The sequence below is a fragment of the Tachysurus vachellii genome, chromosome 8 (genome assembly GCF_030014155.1).
Source record: "Tachysurus vachellii isolate PV-2020 chromosome 8, HZAU_Pvac_v1, whole genome shotgun sequence".
In the NCBI taxonomy this organism is placed as follows: domain Eukaryota; kingdom Metazoa; phylum Chordata; class Actinopteri; order Siluriformes; family Bagridae; genus Tachysurus; species Tachysurus vachellii.
The window spans coordinates 3,455,113-3,475,790 of NC_083467.1; the positions used below are offsets into that span (position 1 = coordinate 3,455,113).

General features: G+C 39.3%; 1 protein-coding gene across 1 annotated transcript in view; it reads left to right on the forward strand.

Moving 5' to 3' along the window:
* cntnap5a (contactin associated protein family member 5a) overlaps positions 1–20,678 on the forward strand; it is a 124,210-nt gene that overhangs the window by 83,554 nt on the left and 19,978 nt on the right. Inside the window, exons 9-12 of the mRNA XM_060875764.1 lie at positions 1,150–1,293; positions 8,298–8,469; positions 18,827–18,933; positions 19,391–19,510. Of these exons, the coding sequence (XP_060731747.1) occupies positions 1,150–1,293; positions 8,298–8,469; positions 18,827–18,933; positions 19,391–19,510 (543 nt within the window). The remainder of the gene's footprint in view (positions 1–1,149; positions 1,294–8,297; positions 8,470–18,826; positions 18,934–19,390; positions 19,511–20,678) is intronic.

Genomic DNA, 20,678 nt, shown 5'->3' on the forward strand with positions numbered 1-20,678 from the left:
TACTGCGGCATCGTATTTATTACTAAGCAGTAAACTGAACAGAACAGTTGGAAAACGCCTTCTGTTTCCACAAAAGATTTCCCCCCCTTTAAGGCAGAATAAAGAGCCTCAGATTACAAGAAACAAGATCAAATTTAGCACTTGCTGCTTTGCTTATTAGAATAATGCAAATTGCCCATCACTTTGGTTGACACTGGCTTTGTGGAGGCTGAACACGTTCAAACACGGGGGGATTTTAACATTAAACAATCTACCAACTGACACCGAAACCATCGGTGAGATTAAACAGCGCCCGTGCTCCTCTTAACCTCACACACCCCGGCTCCGAGGCGGCCTAATTGAAAGAAAAAGAAGAAGAAGAAAAAAAAACCTCTCGGACTTGCCAGTCATACTTGCTCTAGGATCAGGAGTATAAATACCCTTTTTAATTTCAAAACCCCTTCTCAAACACTACCGAAATCTCTGCCATAGTGCTTCGCTTTGCTTTAATGGTATGAAAAAAATCACATGCTTTATGCTTATCAGTCAGTTCACAAAGCCAGGCAGCACTGTATTAAGTCTCATCCTGAAATAAATGTCCAAAATATATGGTCATGGCAGCCTAGCCAAACAGGATTAGCGTAGACAGACAGACAGACAGACAGACAGACAGACAGACAGAGCGACAGCTGCATATTTCAACCCAGCGGTGAAGCACAGAGAATTTAAAAAAAAAAAAAAAGAATTAGTAATAACCTCTCCATCTGTTGCCTTTCCTGGAGCTCATCATTTTATTATTATTTTTTTTTTTACCATCATGTGAATTTTGACCAAAATGCAGAGCTCTGTAATTACGGTCAACAGGAAATGGCAATATGGTCTAAGTAAAGGACCAAACGAGTTATCAAATTTGAGCTCAAAGCAGATGGCTGGCACAGAGGGGACCGTGGGCACACAGAGACCACACACAGCTCGTGCGCCCTTCGTTTGTAATGGCTGGACTTAATTAAATCATATTGCACACATTTCATTTTAGTAGCATTTCTTTTTACCCTCGCAGTATTTCAGCTCTGCTTTAAAGCCGCTGGATATTTGTTTATCGGGTCGGTCTGATTATCTGATACACATCAGACTTCATTAAGATAGTAAAGGATGATACGGCCTTCGCAGGGCAAAGGGTGAACGATGGGCTCTGGCACTCGGTGAGTCTGAGCACCAGAGGTCTGCAGATCATCATGACGCTGGATAACGAGCCAGCATCCACCATTCAGCTGGAGGACTTCCTGGAACCCAGGGACAGCTACTACTTTGGGGGTAAGAGAAAAAAACTAGGTGCTTTTTTGGACCGGCTTTATATAACCGATCGTGCTAATGGACTCGTCCGTACTCCCGAATGTCCCGGCTTTCGTTTATTGATGGCCTTACATTTAAAATGCTCCTTTTAAGCCAGTGAGACGCGTCACTGGAGAATTCTCAGCTCGAAATCACACGATCGATACACAAGAAATGAGTAAAATCTGTTCGTTTTTTTTGAGAAGCGTTCGTGATGGTTGGCTCTTTGCTCCTAGGCTATTTGGTGTGTCATTGTTCTGTCAATGCTCATTGCGTTAGAGACACTTTTGTTTTTATTTCTTGATTATTAAAGAAAACGACGCGAAAAGAAAACAATTCAGGCGCACATTTTACCGTAAGGTCCAAAATAGAGCCGTTTATCGGTTCGTTGAAGGAGGATGTGATACATCGAGAAGTAATCGTTAAGGAATAGTTAAGTAATGTAATGTAATGGATAACTAATCACTAAGAAATGACTAGCTAATTGTTAAACAATTATTAAGTAGTCAAAAAGTAATAGCTTAGTTACTTAAGTAACAATAGTTAAATATTGAACTAATTGCTAAATAACAGCTAACTGATCATTATTTATCAACTAAATAATAGCTAAATAATCATTAACCTATAGCTAGCTGTTAGTTAACTATTGTGAATTAATAATTAGCCAATTGTCAAACAATGGTTAAGTAATAGTTAACTTACTGTTAAGCAATAATTACCATTTTTTAAAGTAATAGCTAAGTAACTAATTGCTAAGAAATAGCTAACTCATCATTAAGTAATAGCTAAGTATTAGTTAACTCATTGCTAAGTACTACTACAAAACTTAGCTGTTACATAGCTGTTAATTAATGATACTAACTTAATACTTAGTACTAGTTATCTAATCATTAAGTAATAACTGAGCAACAGTTAAGTACTAGTTACTGTACCTTATTGCTAAGTACTAGTTAACTCATCATTAAGTAATAGCTAAGCAATAGTTAAGTACTAGTTAACTCATAATTAAGTAATAGCTAAGCAATAGTTTAGTACTAGTTAACTCATAATTAAGTAATAGCAAAGCAATAGTTAAGTACTAGTTAACGCATCATTAAGTAATAGCTAAGCAATAGTTAAGTACTAGTTAACGCATCATTAAGTTATAGCTAAGCAATAGTTAAGTACTAATTAACGCATCATTAAGTTATATCTAAGCAATAGTTAAGTACTAATTAACGCATCATTAAGTTATAGCAAAGCAATAGTTAAGTACTAGTTAACGCATCATTAAGTAACAGCTAAGCAATAGTTACGTACTAGTTAACTCATCATTAAGTTATAGCTAAGCAATAGTTACGTACTAGTTAAAGCATCATTAAGTTATAGCTAAGCAATAGTTACGTACTAGTTAACTCATCATTAAGTTATAGCTAAGCAATAGTTACGTACTAGTTAACGCATCATTAAGTTATAGCTAAGCAATAATTACGTACTAGTTAACGCATCATTAAGTTATAGCTAAGCAATAGTTACGTACTAGTTAACGCATCATTAAGTTATAGCTAAGCAATAGTTACGTACGAGTTAACGCATCATTAAGTAATAGTTAGTTAGGTATTAGGTAAAGTATTGCCAAGTAATAGCTAACTGATCATTAGGTAATAGCTAAGTGATGTAATAATAAAAAAGCATCTTATTGTGTTAACTAAAATCCCTCCAAGATGTGGGCACTAACTAGTATAACACATTATTACATGACACAGTTAACCAGGATTCAGAAGAAGCAGAATTGTGGAGTGTGGGACAGTAAAACTGCAGCACAGACACAGTGCTAATGCGATACAGCGGGGCATTAAATATCAGAGCTGCAGTGTTCTCTGAAAAACTTCAGAAATTCAGGAGAAAATAGAGAGAAAGGTCAACAGAGCCATAAAGCATTTCACAGTAAGCGTCACAGGACATCATCATCTGTAACCCTTTTCAAGAGGAAGGAAGTATTTTTAGGTGTAAATCAGATAAGTTTGTGATACTGAATCTTTTTTTTCCCCATTCTTATCAAATATCAAATGTTCTTCATAATGTCTCATGATGCTTTGCTCTGGGGTTTAGATTTTGAAAGGAACGTTCTGGAAAGTAAGGATCATGCTGACAGACAGCGGTTTTGACCATATAAACTGCATCTGAAAAGGGCCTGAATTATTTTTTTTATCTGATTATTTCTGGAAGGCGTAATAAAAATACAAGGAATTTCCTAAATAATTAGGAATTCATTGGATATTTGATCTAGTTTAAGTTTCATCAAGTTTTTGTTTATTAACTCTGTATAATCAAGAAAAATATTGTTTGTTGATTGCAGATTCATGATTAATTAACGATCAATTAAGGAATATTTTCTCAATATATTGACGAGGTGCGCTCGACTCCACCGACTCTTCTGAGCCGTCTGATTTCGGGTCAAATCCGTCAGCAAGTCTTCTGATCACACGCTTCAAAAGAAGAGATCAGACACGAGGAAAATTGAAGCTTTTGTACAAAGGCGCTATCGATATCACGCATTCGCTTAGATTTAAATAGAGACCAAGAGATTGGGAAGAATCTTGAATAATACAACTTCAACTTCTTGAATGTTTACTTTTTCTCTGAAAGTTATGAAACTTATCGTTTCGGTTTTATTAAGAAAATGAAAAGATCCAAATAAATATTTACTTCAAAAAATCCCCCCTAGATTGATTAATTAACCAATTATTAATCACTAGTAGTACATTTAATAAAGTGTTAATAAATTTTAATTTTTTATTCTAATTTATTGAAGATGAACTCGAATGCAGCAGCCCCTGTTATTATTATTATTATTATTATTATTATTATTATTATTATTATTAATAACTCAGTTACAACTGCCACTTACACCTCAGCTCTCCCAGTTGTTAACACTCCCACACGGCTCTGTTAACACTCCTTAAATCATTTAAACATTAAAACATTTAAAAGACATTCAATGCGAGACACACGCACAATTCTCTAGGTTTAGCAGGACCCCTGAAGGCTGTTCACGCAAGTCTATGGAAATGTCAGGTGTTAAAACGCTGAAACAATATAACACCGTTTTCACCATTCAAGCCGTTATTCTAAGTTCACAGTTTCGGGGCATAATTACCTACAAGCCTAGGGCACAAAGGTGCGCTTAAAATAAAAAAAAAAAAAATAAAAAAAGACATTGTTATTTCATATAATTGTATTCATGTATTGTAAAAGAAATGTTATTAGTGTATATTTAATACATGAAGACAAAGCCACAAAGCCATTAGAGTTACTCACAGGCAGGGAACACATCCGAATCCTTAATGGGCAAAATTATGTTCTTTTTTTGGGTTTTTTTTTTTCCCCCAAACAGAAAGAACACTAATTCAACATAATTAAAAAACATGAACTCTCTTTCACATTGTGACAAGCAGCAGACATCATACAGTTAGTGTATATTTACAGCATTTGGCAGACGCCCTTATCCAAAGCGACTTACATTTATATCATTCATACAGCTGAGCAATTGAGGGTTTAGGGCCTTGTTCAGGGGCCCAGAAGTGACAGCATGGGCCCTGGGATTCGTATGATACCAAGTGACCAAAGGTACAAAAGGAAGTGGTGGCTTAGTGTTTAAGGTACTGGACTACTGATCGGAACATTACAGCAGCTTAGATAATGCCATTCACTCGATCCAGATCAAACCCGACCTTCCTGCGTAAACTGTGAAACGAAAGAATAAGTTCTATAAACTCTCACAATCTGCCACATTCCCTGTGATAATGGTTTGAAACGTTCAAACAACACAAATGTAAAAAACGCTCTGAAAGCACACCGATAAAGCTGTTTTCTGAATTTGAAACAAACACAGAGTGCAGACCTTAGAGATTACATTCGTTATGTTAGAGGTGTGTTTCAGAAACAAATCTAACTCGGTCCACATCTTCATCCGTTGGGAAAAAAGTGTTCTCATTGAAATGTCTAAATTTTAAAAAAGTGTAAAAATGATGGCAAGGCAACTCAAATTTAAATAAATAAATAAATAAATAAAAAGAATTCCTGTCTTTACTTTACTATTGAAATTCCTGCCTAAGCCCAGTAAGGAACGATACTATTTAGTAGTCCTTAAAGAAGGCATTCGTTAAAAAAAAAAAAAAAAAAAAAAGAATCTTTATGTTTATTATACCTGCTATTGTATTTTATTATTTCAATATTATTATGCATGTTAACGCATTGAAGCATCAACAGTACGGCGCTAGAAAAAAAACATTCCCAAGCTCTACATTATATTTCCCTATTCGAAGTCTATGTATTATTTACTTATGCTAATAAACTTTAAATATGATAATGTGGATGTCACTGAACCTTGGATGTAAGTTTTATATACTATTTTGAAAGAGAGCGTGGGCTTAACTCTACTAGCTGTGAATACACATGGGATGTGGTAGCCAAGTGGTTAAGGGGTTGGAGTATTGACCAGAAGGTTGTGAATTTAAATTCCAGGTCCACCAAGCTGACACTGCTGGGCCCCTCAGCAAGGCCCTTAACCGTCAATTGCTCAGTTGTATAAAATGAGATAAAACGTGTCTGCCAAATGCCGTAAGTGTGTAGATTAGTCCATGGCTAGTCTTGAAGCCGCAGTGATAAAGCCATTTAAAAGGGTTTAAGTACTTAAAAAAAACACGGTATATGCCATGTATGGTAGAGCAAACATTTACTACTGTATAACCCTTCATAACCCACTAGTAATCATGAAAAGCTCTTTGTTAATGACATGAAATGTCATTTATGTTTAACGAAGGCAATGAATATTTTACCTGATCAAATGAATCAGAAACGCTTATTAAAAAAACAAAGCCTTCGGTTTTGTTAAAGAACTTTCTGAGAACAGCCGTCTTTGTTTATCTAGGACTTTAAAACGCTTAGAGCCGTCGTTGCTTTCTACAAGGGATTATTTCAGGAACGGATTATCAGGTCACTCGTAAACATCGATGCGGGACTTTGTGCTGACAGAAACGCAACACGAGCGAAAGGAAAGCACAAGAAACCTGTAGTTTCCGAGGCATCCGATACCGGAGGATGACATTCGGAGACGTGCTGATTGATGTGCTGATGTACTGATAGTTCTTTAATGCAAAACTGCCCATTTATGAAGGTTACAAAGTTCTTCAGATGATCAGGTCATTAAAATATAAACTTAGTGCGAAGTCAAAGCGGTCGGACCCACCCGATGGTGGGAAAATTCCTTGGCATTTATATCTCCATGTGTGATTCGCACCCGTGACGTCAGGACAGCCTAATCCGGACGTGCGAATTGGTGTGAAGCTGCCGTGAGATATGTGATGAGATGGTGGGTTGTTTCAGCTTTGACACATGACCTACTTCAGGCCCCTTTTCAAATTCTCTGTCTTTGGTGATAAAAAAAAAAAACGTTGTCCTTTGAGCAAATAAATGGATTTGAGGGGTTATGAATAGACAAGATATTTAAGTATGCAGAGTTCTTGGTGAATATATTAAGCTTCCCTGCTAATGTTTTAGACTAGAGATTGCTCTGTTCTGTGCATCCATGTGTAAAGAGATTTCTGTTTGGTGATCCCAAGCATTCATATCTGTATGGATTAAAATTGTGGTCTAAACCATAAGTGATTGGATGCAGTACTGTTGCGGAAAATGTCTAGAACGTTCATTTAGGAAAGATCGACATGCTCCAAATGCAAGAGTACAAAATTTTGCAATGAATTAAAAGATTATTTCATGGAGACTGCAGTAAAGATATACTGTCATGGGCACATCTGGGGCACTGGTGCACTTCTTAGTCGTGGAATGTTAACGAACACTGTCTTTGTCCCACGAGCGCCGTTTCCGGTATCGAGCAGTCTCTATTTCTGTAAACAGACACATTGTCTCATTATACTTGCTTTAGACCAAGATGTACAAAGCTAGGGGGGCACGGTGGCTTAGTGGTTAGCATGTTCGCCTCCAGGGTCGGGGTTCGATTCCCGCCTCCACACTTGTGTGTGTGGAGTTTGCATGTTCTCCCCGTGCCTTGGGGGTTTCCTCTGGGTACTCCGGTTTCCTCCAATGGTCCAAAGACATACATGGTAGGTTGATTGGCATCTCTGGGAAAATTGTCCCTAGTGTGTGATTGCATGAGTGAATGAGAGTGTGTGTGCCCTGTGATGGGTTGGCACTCCGTCCAGGGTGTATCCTGCCTTGATGCCCGATGACGCCTGAGATAGGCACAGGCTCCCCGTGACCCGAGGTAGTTTGGATAAGCGGTAGAAGATGAATGAATGAATGTACAAAGCTTTTTTGGCAATTTTTGACCTGATCTGAGACCTGGCAACCTTAGAACCCACCAGCTTCCTACTCAGGTCTTTGAGGTCTACAAACCTTTTACACACAATGATCATGTACAGGCTGGTCTTTTCAAAAGTATTTATTTTTCCCATCCCAAAAATACGAGCAGTTCTCTCCATATTGAAAAGGTGGCTTTTTGAAGGTCTATGTTTTCAGAAATATCTGTATACACGAGGACTCGGGCATAATGTGTTATTTTTGAAGTGTACGAAAAAAGAATGATGTCTTCCTATGTTTCTAGGATCCTCCAGGCAAATAGGTCATAATGATCCTGTCACGTCTGCTCCATTTCTTCCTCCGTCCCTTCCGTCAGCCTGCTATTCTTCCAGGACTTTGTTACAGTTTTGGCAATCGCCTTATCTGTGTGGCCGCAGGTCTGCACAGAGTGGAATGTTTCTCAAACCAGCAACAAACCAGTCAAAACAGATGCAAATTATGCCAGATGAATAATTTTGGAAGTGAAAAACAGAAGCGTGTTATTGCCTGGAGCTAAGAGACCCATAGTCATGAAGCAGAAAGAAAAAAAAAAACGGTTCTATTTACTCCACTCACAAATCTTTTACTGTAATTACTACTGTAATGCACACAGGATTTCTCTCTGTCTCTCTCTTTTTCTCTCTCAGGTTGTCCGCCATCTCAAAATGGCTCTGGCTGTATGAACACTGTAATGGCCTTCCAGGGCTGCATGCGGCTCATCCTCATCAACAACCAGCCCGTGGACCTCATGCAAATCCAGCAAGGGATGGTGGGAAGTTGGAATGAGATAGAGTTTGACATTTGTGGCATTCAGGACAGGTATACCTGAACGACACTATTACAGGGGTTTTTATTTTTTTTATCTATTTTTTTTCTTGTTATCTTAAGTCTGTGTCAGATTACTCAGTCGTAGGGAAAAAGAAAAGAAGTGTCACTTAACACAGGAAATGTTAGTATAATTTTGTCAATGTCATATGTTTAAAGGTGCGGTGCACGATGTTTGAAAAATGCTTCAGAAAACTGAGTCGGTCCGACAAACAAAACAAACGTGTAGCCAATTAGCAGAAAGGGGCGTGTCTAATCAATATGCGGCGGAGAAAGTGTTCAGTGCGCATGTCTGTCATTAGTAGAAAGGGGCGTGTCTTGTCAATATGCGACGGAGAGAGTGTTCATTAGCAGAAAGCGATTGAAATATTGACATGGCGGATACCTGCCGTTACCTCTGCCTCGGGTCCTAGGTGTTGAACGTCGTCTTCTGCGTGAAACGGAGCTAAATCTTTCACGGTACAACACACAGTACTACAAAAACACACTTGTATTACCATAGTATTACTCACTGAGTTCATTTATTCATAAAAATATCCCCTCGGCCAGCTGCCCCAGCAGGTTCCACCATAATAGTTGTCTGGGTTACGTATGTATGTGTGGGCGGAGCTATCAAAACAGGGGTGACACCCATTTGGCTTAGCGGCGTGTTTGTTTTGGTTATTTCAAATGTCAACATTGGCTTTCAGAGATCGTGCACCTCACCTTTAATGTCATTATTGTTAGAAGTTTGTCATAAACTGGTCATGTGACATTCTCTAACAGCTTTAAGGATGTAACGTGAGGGATGTATACGGACACTACCTGTGTCTGTATAGAGCTTCAAATCTTTATATTTATATTTGATTTTAAACCTGAAATAGATGTAAGTTCTTCCCCTATTTGTGTCTTTTTGAACACGTTATCGATTCATTCTGTGTAATCTATTATATGCTCATATATGGTGAGATACGGGTTTAAAAGTTTGCCATTTCGAAAATATGGTCCTATCTTCATTCATGTGAAACAGCTCTAAAGTCTGAAGGAAAACAAAGGATGTGAGCTTTATAGAAATGTAAGAGAACCTAATTTCCCCACAGATAACCTCTACCAAACGTTCAGACTTTCAGATCGTTCCTCTGTATATAACAGATACATCTAGCTGGGATTACTTGCATGAACAGCCTTCTTTAGGTCACGACACAGCATTTCAGTAGGGTTAAGCTACAGATCTTCAGGGTCAACATGGTTGCAGTGTTTCATTCCAGACAAACACACATGCTTGATGAGGCTATCTCGAGCTTAAATTGGCTGTTAGGTTTTGTTCCTGTTTGCTTGGAATGAAAGCATGCAGCCACACCACTTCACCACTTCACAGAGAAGACTGATGGTTAAAACGCCCATTAAAGCTTCAGGTAGCAAACTACTACCTTGAGATTCTTCGTGAAAATGTCTTGCACGATCATTGTTGCCTCAACGATCACAAGTAAAGTGATCCCCAAGCTATCATGCTACCACCACCATACTTTATAGTGTATATGAGCTGCTGCAGGTTTTTTATTTGCTTCACACATCTATTTTATTTTCTCATTCTTCCACAGAAAATTGTCCCCAGATGTCATGCTGAACATCAGATCATTTTGGATTATGAAATTTTTCTGGTTTCTTTCATGGCAAGTCTTACTTTTACATTTTTGGCATTTAGCAGACATCCAGAGTGACAACTGATCAACTGAGGGTTAAGGGCCTTGCTCAGGGACCCAGCAGTTGCAGCTTGGTGGACCTGGGATTTGAACTTCTGACCTTCTGATCAGTACTCCAACACCTTAACCAGAAGGCCAGAAAATTGCCCCCAGATACCAGAAAATTGCCCCAAGACTGATCAATGGTCCATCACCTTAACCAGTAGGCCAGAAAATTGCCCCCAGGTACCAGAAAATTTCCCCAGATACCATAAAATTGCCCCCAGGTACCAGAAAATTGCCCCAGATACCATAAAATTGCCCCCAGATATCATGCTGAACATCAGATCATTTTTGATTATGAAATTTTTCTGGTTTCTTTCATGGCAAGTCTTACTTTTACATTTTTGGCATTTAGCAGACACCCAGAGTGACAAATGAGCAATTGAGGGTTAAGGGCCTTGCTCAGGGACCCAGCAGTGGCAGCTTGGTGGACCTGGGATTTGAACATTTGAACTTCTGACCTTCTGATCAGTACTCCAACACCTTACCCAGTAGGCTACCACATCCCTGCCTTCATGAACACCCTACCTGTGCACTTACTCTGGCTCTTATTTCACCGTTTTCGGCAGAGCTCGCTGTGCTCGTGGTGCGATCTTTGCCAAGCAATTACGTCTTCGGGGGGAAAAGCAACAGCAGCTCCCCAGAAATGAGTCTTGATCAGATGATTATGGTTCACATGATCATATCTCCTCCGTCAGTAATCAGAATGCAAGTTTATTTTCTATGGGAAGGTAACTCTTTCCACCCACACCTCAAATCTCATCTTATTAATTAGAGCACCTGCTGCCAATTAGCACTGGAACAAGCTGTCAGCCAAAAGGCCCCCCCCCCTCCTTAAACAGAAGGTAAATTTTTAAAAGGTGCCATCATCCAGGCTGAAGCAACAAACTCCACACGAAGCACTTTATAAAACCACGTCATCAAACGATAAATCTATAATATCAAAGTTGATATTTTGGAATAAAAAAAAGGCTACAAACCGTGTTATGATCTGCCTTGAAAACCATCATCTTTACAGATCACAAATGCGATCATTTTTCAGTTCATGGCATACAGTAGGGTGCCCAAATTTTCTGTTATGTTGCTAAGCAACCAAGCTTTACTGCCCTCAGACTACATTGCAATTGTTTATCATGAATTTTTTGTCACGTTATTTGAAAGCCACCGTTTCCTGTGATACAGTTCACTGTAATGTGGGCCTTCTATGTATTATTGTGTTAATATGAACTTCCCTTTCCTACAAATTGTTACTAAATGATTACGGACATAACTAGAATAGACATTGTGGTATTATGGTGTTGTGTAGGACCTTGTGTTTGTTTTGTATAGTGGTACAGTACTGGTACCTACAGTGCATTCAAAATTCATATAGTGTCACTGAAGTTGTGTTGAATTTCATCCATCGTATCGTTACTCCTCCACATTTCACTTGTTTGAATCAAACTGGAGCAGAAATCATTCATGACTATCCCATTATATACACATTTGACTCGCTCCCCCAGGGTTAAGTCCCCTCTGTGTGTGGAGTTTGCATGTTCACCCTGTGCTTCAGGGGTTTCCTCCCTGGTACTCTGGTTTCTTCTTCTAGTCCAAAGACATGCACTTTTGGTTGACTGGAATCTCTAAATTGTCCATAGTGTGTGTGATTGTGCCCCTGCGATGGTTTGGCACCACATCCAGGGTGTCCCCCTTCAGGTGGTACAAACTTTGGACGGATTGGGTAGCTGGAAAATTTTCTATATTAGCCGGCACACTGTATCCTGAGTCGCCATAATGTCAACATACATATAGTGTCTATATTAGTGAGGTTTCCATCATTTTCGTCCATCACAACACAATGAGCACTACAAAATATCACCTAAGGAATTAAAATTTTTTTAAAAATTCTTTATAAAGAAAAGATTCCCTAAAACATCTATATGAATGTGTGGAGCAAAATAGATGCCTCCATTACTGTAGATGTTACAAGCAAGTCATGAGGTCTGGAGGTAGCGGTTTGCAGACACTTCTTGTTCCATATATTTGTCCTTACAAGAGAAACATCGTTTTGTTCTTTGGTACAGAACGGAAAATATCTTTTTCATATCTTCCTACACGTCAACAACTCGTTTGTTGCTCAGGCCTCCAGCAGTGCCAGCAGCGACAGCAGTGCCTGGCTAACTATTAGAGGCCTATTTATAAACAGGAAGACGTTCATTTTGTTATGCCACTCAGGTTAGTGGCTCTGCTAACGAGCTCATTGCTACGTCCTCTGGTGTCTCTCATTACCGGTTCCTGGAGTCAGGGGGCCTCAATCAGGCTGCTGCTGCATGCCGGTGTGTATGACAGCAGTCTACAGGTCCTGACTGAATGAAACAAATGAGCGAGAAAATGTGACTTTCTTCTGAACCTACAAGCTTCTGGAAGTATAGTGAGAATAGATGGCTGGAAGTCTTTTGCATTTATTGGGCTTAAGCGATATCACACGGCTATGACATTCATTCATTCATTCATTCATTCATCTTCTACCGCTTATCCGAACTACCTCGGCTATGACATTCAGTATAACCTAAATGTATTCGGTAAGCTTGCACTCATGAGTTATTTCCAAACAAATCTCCAAGCCAAATTGGTGATATCCTTACGACAGTATGAACGCTCTGATCTATAAAGTAGAAATGAATATTTAGTTACTGACACAATATGTCCACCGACTGACAGCCCATCGAATAGCTAACATTGATTTGTACATTCTTGTTAAAGGTGCAGCTGGGAAAATTGACTTCCTTTCTTCGGTTTCAGCTTTAACGTGAAAATGGACAGATTGCCAAAGCCAACGATGATCTATTAACCGCTTCAGTAAAACTGTTGCTAGAATTGAGTTTTTACCCTGACAAACATTTACATTTCTGGCATTTAGCAGACACTCTTATACAGAGCGACTTACATTTTTATTTCAATTTATATAACGGAGCAATTAAGGGCCTTGATCAGAGGCCCAGCAGTGGCAGATTGGTGGACCTGGGATTCGAACCCAAGACCATCCAATCAGTAGTCCAAGCCTTAACCGCTGAGTTACCACATCCCAAGAACAAAGACAGGCCAAGTGAAAAGTAGGATTAAACAAAATGTAAGCATTTCTGTAACGTCTCTCGACTGATAACTAACCGTTGTATAGCCAGTATTTACATTTTTGGTCGATCCACCATGACTCTATTGTCATAATTTCATGTTTATTTGTGTTGGCGCCGATCTAGCACTTAGGTAATGTTCATAAAGATAACAATGAAGCTACACAATATGTAACTCAATTCATACCAGAAAATGGTTTGAACAGATAGCTATCATAATCACATGTGCATACAGTAGATAGGAGATTGATAGCTAGTCACTTTAACTTTATCCAACGACATCAACAAAATTAGCTTCACAATCTTTTCCATGGCAAAATCTTACTTAATGTAAATTGTCATGCTTGCATTATCCTCGCTGACTATCCTTAGGTAGACGCGCATGAGTCAGTGTCCTTCGCTACCCTCATTTGACATCCAAATCTCCGCAAGACGGCAACTAAATCCGATTACCATATTCCCCGGGAAATCTCCTGCTGCCTTCCCTGATGCATTGATATTTCGAGGCAGAGACATGCCCTGCCGGCTCGTCCGCGGAGAGCGGTTTTTATTAATAGTGAACTTGTGCGAACATGATGAGACCCCTCCATCAACGGCGCTTCTAAATCATTCATGACCAGCTGTCACGGTGCAATGGGTGACGGTCTCAGAGCGTTCGCTGCCAGCTTGAGAGCTTGCCAAAAGGCAGAAGTGCTGAAAACTGTTAGACAGGGCTGTTTCTCCTCTGCTGCTCTCTTTGTGAATAGGCTTACCCTGTGTATCATCTGCCTAACTGCCAAAATAGCCAAATCCTGCTGTGCTGGGCCCTGTTTTTTTTTTTTTGTTGTTGTTGTTGTTCGAGTCGACGTTACCGAAAGTCGGGATGTCGAGTTCATTAGAAACGGTTCTTTTTTACTGAGTAAGCCGTATTGAGGCCACGGTGTGATTTGTCCCTGAGCAGTGCTGTGTGTCCGTGCAACTTTGATGTATTTGTGGAATCCTCTTGGCAGTAACTCCAAGGATGAGCGCAGTGTAAACAAGGGATAACCCAAGTAGCCATCAGTGCATTGGGAAGCACATGGCTTACTGCTATCCTACCCAGGCTTTTCCCAATTTTGTCAAGTGCTACAGATTTGGGAGACATTTCACTTGTTTGAAGCAAACCGAAGCAGCAAATCTTTCCACTTTTGATGATTATCGCATTTGATACACATTTTAATCACACCTCTAGGGTTGCGGGTTTGATTCCTGACCCCACTCTGTGTGTGTAGTTTGCATGTTCAGTCCTGTGCATCAAAGGTTTCTTCTCCAAGTCCAAAGACATGCACCGTTGGTTGACCGGGATCTCTAAAATGTCCATAATGCTTGTGCCTCTGCAATGATTTTGCACCCCATCCAGGGTGTACCCCTTCTTGTACAACTGCAGTACAAGGGGTATAAACTTTTAACGGACAGATGAAGAAAATGAAGAAAAATGTTCAAAGACTACACTGTAAACGGATTCGCCATCTTGGCAAACTTCCTACATAATGAGATTATTTCAATCATAATAAAATATTATGGGGTGTGCTATTCAAGAAAAAATAAATCAAGCATGTCTCTTATGCCACGTTGTGATATACCCTTAAAGAAAAAGCAGAATTTCTTTTAACTGGTCCACCAAATAAAGTCTCTATGAATTATATCATCATACAAATCATTACATCATTAAAACCAACATGCACATGAACTTGCGATTGGAATTCCAGCTGTGCCTTGGGTTAGAAAATGAATGAACACCTCATGACCAGATTTAAGACTTTAGTGGTAATAATATATATTTACTCACTGGGTCTAAGTTTACCTGGATAAACGCTTAGATATCAATTTCCTCTTCTCCTCCCTTTGATTCAGTGTACCACAGGGAAAGCAGATGATTAATCCTGAAACAGCAAAGCTTACTCATCCTAATGCCTATTAGGAGACATTACAGGCAGTTATAGAGAGGAAGTAACATAATTACCTAATTAAATTAGGTGCGAACATGGGCAGGAAATAAGGGAGCCTAAAGCAACAGTTCTGCGGCCTTCTCTGAACCTCCGTCTCTTATTGCCCTGACGATTTCCCTCCACCTTTTTATTCTATCGCCATTTTAATTTGGTGAGGTTTGTGTGTGTGGGTGTGTGGGGGGATAGACGCATAGGGGGTGGGTGGTGGGGTTGTTTCTAGAGGGATTTAAAGACATCGCTGCAGATTGAAGAGTACCAGATCCAAGGCCATACAGGATGACTAAATGCAAATCAGCTCTCACAAGCGCAATTGTAATTATCTGTGCATTACCGATCGACAATGTGGAGTCAATTTCAGGTGAAACACAAGTTAATGCAGCTCAAGTGTCCGATACAAAGTCAATGTTTTGTTGACCTAATTTGTACATTGGCATCAAATCCACTGGCGGTGTGGTATAATGAGACGAACAGGCCTGTAGTGTGGGTACGGGTGCATTTTATTTGGCACTATACCTACAGTAGTAGTTGCTTCTGCTGCTGATCTGGAAGACAACTTTCTTTCCTCTTAATGTTCCTCCTCGGCCGTCTGCTTATTTGGCTCGCCGGCTTTTCAGCCCAATATCCGATGGTATAATCATCACTGGCAGGCAGTAGGTTTTAGTCCAGAAATATCTAGCGAAACACTTGCTAATGTTCTTTATCCGTTGTTTATCATCAGCTTCAGGTGGTACCTTACCTACTTCCTGTTTCTGAAGCAGGTTTCATGTTGCTGGCGCTACTGCTTTCAGCCAACCTGAAAATAATGGAAGGTACATTTCGCAATTGGATTTCACACGTCTCTGTGAAATGGCTGGAGCGAATATATATTTATAGTGCACTTTAAAAAAAATGCTGTTAATAATGGAATGCGTGCACAGAAATCCTTTTTCACGTGTACTTGTAAAAAGGTGGATCTTATGACCAAATTAATCAAATTTCAAATTTCCGCTTCAAGACAAACGAGATTTCTGAATTTTTTTTTCATGATTACGGATTACCTAAACGTACGTAATGTACTAAATGTAGCTTAAATCCTTTAAGTGGATGGTCTGTGATTTTCTGTAACTGAAGAACATTGTGAGCAACTGTATTTCTATTAGACATGTTTTCTCAGGTAGACTCCTCAATCCACTCATCTATTTTTAACCTCCTGATCTATGCTGGCCAAGCGAGAGCCAGAGTGTATACACAGTGTATACACGCACATGTAAATCTGATCTACAGTATATATTTCTCTGTTCTATCTGTTTTACTTCCCCATTTATTGTAATTCTTTCTATACTCAGTCTCATTAGATTCTATTGCTCCTACATGCAATTTCTCTACTGTCCACGGTTGTGTTTGTGACAAGGAAATTTTAATTCAGTTAAAAATGTTAAACTTAAACAGTTGAACTGGCTGTACAAAATTTGTTGCAATGATTATTTTGAAAATGAATTCCTGGGTGTATTCCTACAATTTGCACAGTATTCCCAAAATCCACTGAGACCCTGAGCTAGTATAAAGTGCTTATAAATAAATAAATAAATCCATCCATTTACACACGATTTAGTCAGAAAGATTTCTCTCTTATAATATGTGTTTTTCTCCTTCCTTTGTCCTTGATGTATTGCAAACACTCTGGACTTCAAAACTCAAAATTTTTCTCTTGGCAAAATAGCCGGAAGTCTAAACTTTGCGTCGAGTCTTTCATCTCTCCGCCCATCGCCCGTCCCTTTAAAGCTTCGCCGACCATGTTATCACTGGTGCGCGACTACTGAATCATTTTATAGCCCACCGAAGACCTTCTTTCCTGAGCCTGACTAGAAATAACACAGTGGTAATTAAACCATCACCTGAAACATTATCTGGCACACAGTTGACTCCCGCTCTAGCAGCTAATGGCTTCAGGAACGTGTCGCATTGTACGGCGAGGCCTCATAAAGCAGCGCCCTCACGGGAGTCGATGGCAGAAAGCTGTGCTTCGCGAAATAATATATGCAGCACTAAAAGGCTGGTAATTGTGAAATTTAAGCAGCCAACGATGAACGAGCTATTAATCAAAGTGTCTTGGGGAAGCTCATACATCCAAGCACTAGCCTTTTTTTTCTCCTAGCATCTGAGAAGATTTATTTTCATATTCAAAATTTCCTACAATCGCCACAGAAATGTCAGCAGGTCAAACGCATTAAATCTAACCTACAGCTTTTCGGCATGCAAATCAGCGCATGGGATGATTACGAGGTCAGATCCGTGATTGCTTATTTTTAGATCTGTATCTGCTGAAATAAATCGAGGCGAAAGAAACTCGTCGAGTTTAGCGCCGATTTGACGCACGCGGGTATTTTTCCCTGCTGAGAAAGCTCAAGTTAAAGGTAGGGTCTCCGATTTTTGAAAGCCAAGGTTGACATATAAAATCACCAAAACAAACACGCCCCTTAACCCAAATGGGTCCCACCCCTGTATTGATAGCTCCGCCCACACATACATACGCAACCCAGGCAACTATGGAAAGAAATGTGTCTTTATCATAGCTGAAGGGAAGAACAATACGATTGCAGATAAACAAACAAGCAAAAATGACACACAAGCGTAATCATGTAAAGGACAAAGGCATATATTAGTTCTGTGTAACAAAGCAAAACCAACGTTACTCACCTATCGAGAAGGAAAAAGCGCCTCGGCGTCCCATCGCAGGCCTTCCTGCTCCTTCAGTTCTCTCCAGCGCTGGAAAGCTGATCCTATATTAACACGTCCTACTTCTTGCCTTATCGTAAGCCTTTCTTCGCTTTCCATGTCAATGTTAAAAACCGCTTTCTGCTAATGTCACACATGTGCACTGACACTCTCTCCGCCGCATATTGACAAGACACGCCCCTTTCTGCTCATTGGCTACACGTTTGTTTTTATTTTTGTTTAGTTTTCAGCCCGACTTAGTTTTCTGAAGACCCTACCTTTAAGGATACAGCACAGCTTCTCGATGCCTTAATGCTCAGAATCTCTCTCTCAAAGAGACTGTGTGCATAAACGAGTCCTTCAGATGAGGAATGGAATTATAATTACTACCTTTTTATCCTTTTAGCTTGCGTTTCTCTGATATTTACTCAAGATGTTAATTTTCACTTGATTTGTTTGTGCTTCTTTTTTTCTATCAATGATGTCGGCAAGTGAAAAACGCCGCATTTGTTCCTTCACATTATTTTTATTTGAGAGACTTTCGGTGTAAAGCCAGCAGCTGAGATTCAGACGTCGAAGGAGAAGTCGAGTTAATTGAACGCTGCAGTTGTCGTCGTCGTCTTTCAGCCTGACTAAATTGGCTTTTTGAATTCGTAAAGCTGTAATACTCGGGCAAACAAGGCTGCCGTTTTCTTCCCCACGATATTTTATTAAATCGTAGATTGAGTTTCAGAGGTAAACACTGCTTTACGATTTAACGTGGTCTGTGTGGTAAGCCATCATTTCTTCATTACTATCGCGTATTTCGTTTAGCCTTTTTTTATTTGACGGATTGTTCGTCTGTTTTTCTTTTCAGATGTCTGCCTAACTTCTGCGAAAACGGTGGCCGCTGCTCTCAGACGTGGGCTTCTTTCTACTGCGACTGTGCAGGGACGGGATACAGCGGCGCCACGTGCCATAACTGTACGTACCTCGAGTGAACTTCCCACTTGGATGAATAACGTATCCATCTAACTATCTATAAGTATCTATTCAATCTAAAGGTGAATGATAGCCAGTGGGATTACAGCTGTAATGCAAATCCAGGAAACAAGGAAGCAATATACTGTATAGTGACACTACTCATGATCTGACAGTCAACAACAATCATGTGATCTGCTGCAGTGTGATCTTTATCAGGCTGATGTCATGAAACAATCATTTAAAGAGGCGCTCGAAGGTCATCCTGATTTAATTACCGAAAAGTCGTTTCTGTCATTCAAAAAAAAAAAAGCAGTGTAGACTTACGCCGACGTCTCTGACCTTCTTGTGCCTCGGCGACAAAACGATCTGATGCGAATATAAGATTTCACAGACGACTTTGTTCTCAAGCTCAATTCTCAAAACCCTGTACTTTTCTCCTTTTTGTCTTTTTCCTCAGCAATCTATGAAGCCTCATGCGAGGCCTACAGGCTTGCAGGAAGCACCTCGGGCTACTTCTCTGTCGATCCTGATGGGAGTGGCCCTCTGGGGCCAATTCAGGTCTACTGCAATATGACGGGTGAGATGTTACCACCGTGTTGAAGGTTTTAAAAAGAGTAATAAAAAAAAAAAAAAAACATAGAGGATCATAGCACATTATGATTTTATGCAATTCATCCCACATCCTCTTAAAATCTACTGTTTGATACCAAGAACCTTTATTCCATGGTGCTACTTGACTGTCATTAGAGATTATCTTGAGATTTAATCCTCCTTTATTACAGCCTACAAATGGATTTATCATTTTGAATGTCTTATATAGTTGCATAATACCCATTTTACTCATTTCATTTATTATATTCCAAAATGTTCTCATGTTCTCTGTAATTTCTAATTAATGCCTTACACACACACACAGTGTCCTTCACACAACGGCAATATATATTATGCTCACGTTCATGTATGATTTTAAATACTTTTTTTTGTTACATATATACTTCAGTGCAAAAGTTTGTGCCCCTTCATAATTTCTGGATGCTAAAAGAAAAAAAAGAGGACCCTGATATAACAAGAGATCTAACCCAAAATCAAAGATATTGCAAATAAAATACAAGAGAAAAAAAAAATAGTTTGCTATTTTTAAAAACTGCTCGGAAGATTGATTTGATCAAACATTTGCTAAGCCTCCAGCAGCACACGAAATACCTCCTTGTTTAAACATAAGGGTGCACATACTTTTGCACTTGAGTTATACCGTACTACATATGATAAATAACTGTCACATAGACCTTTTACAGCTTTAAATAGCTACGTCATCTCGATTAGCTTCAAATAAAATACAATATTCTCCTTATTTCACGGTGCTACTGAATTCTCAGATCTGATTGGTCGAAAGTTTCGATGCGTTAAATCTTCTGCAAGGTCAAGCTAAGAAAATAGTATCATGATGATTCAAAAAATCTAGGTGTAGTATTAATGGATTAAACACATCTAATTAAACTGGTAGTGGAATAGGTTTCTTTAAAGAAAATATTATTATTATTTATTTATTTATTTTTTGCATTCATAGAAGGAGTCTCCAGTGTCAGAGATTTGTAAGATAAGACAGAGGAGATCCAAGTGCTAAAGATGCTCTAATATATTAACGAGGAATAAAGCAGCGCTGTTCTTGGAAACCTATCAATAAAGAACTGTTGTGTTTTATTCTTTATTTTAGCAATTAAGCAACTACCATTATACAGTCAAGC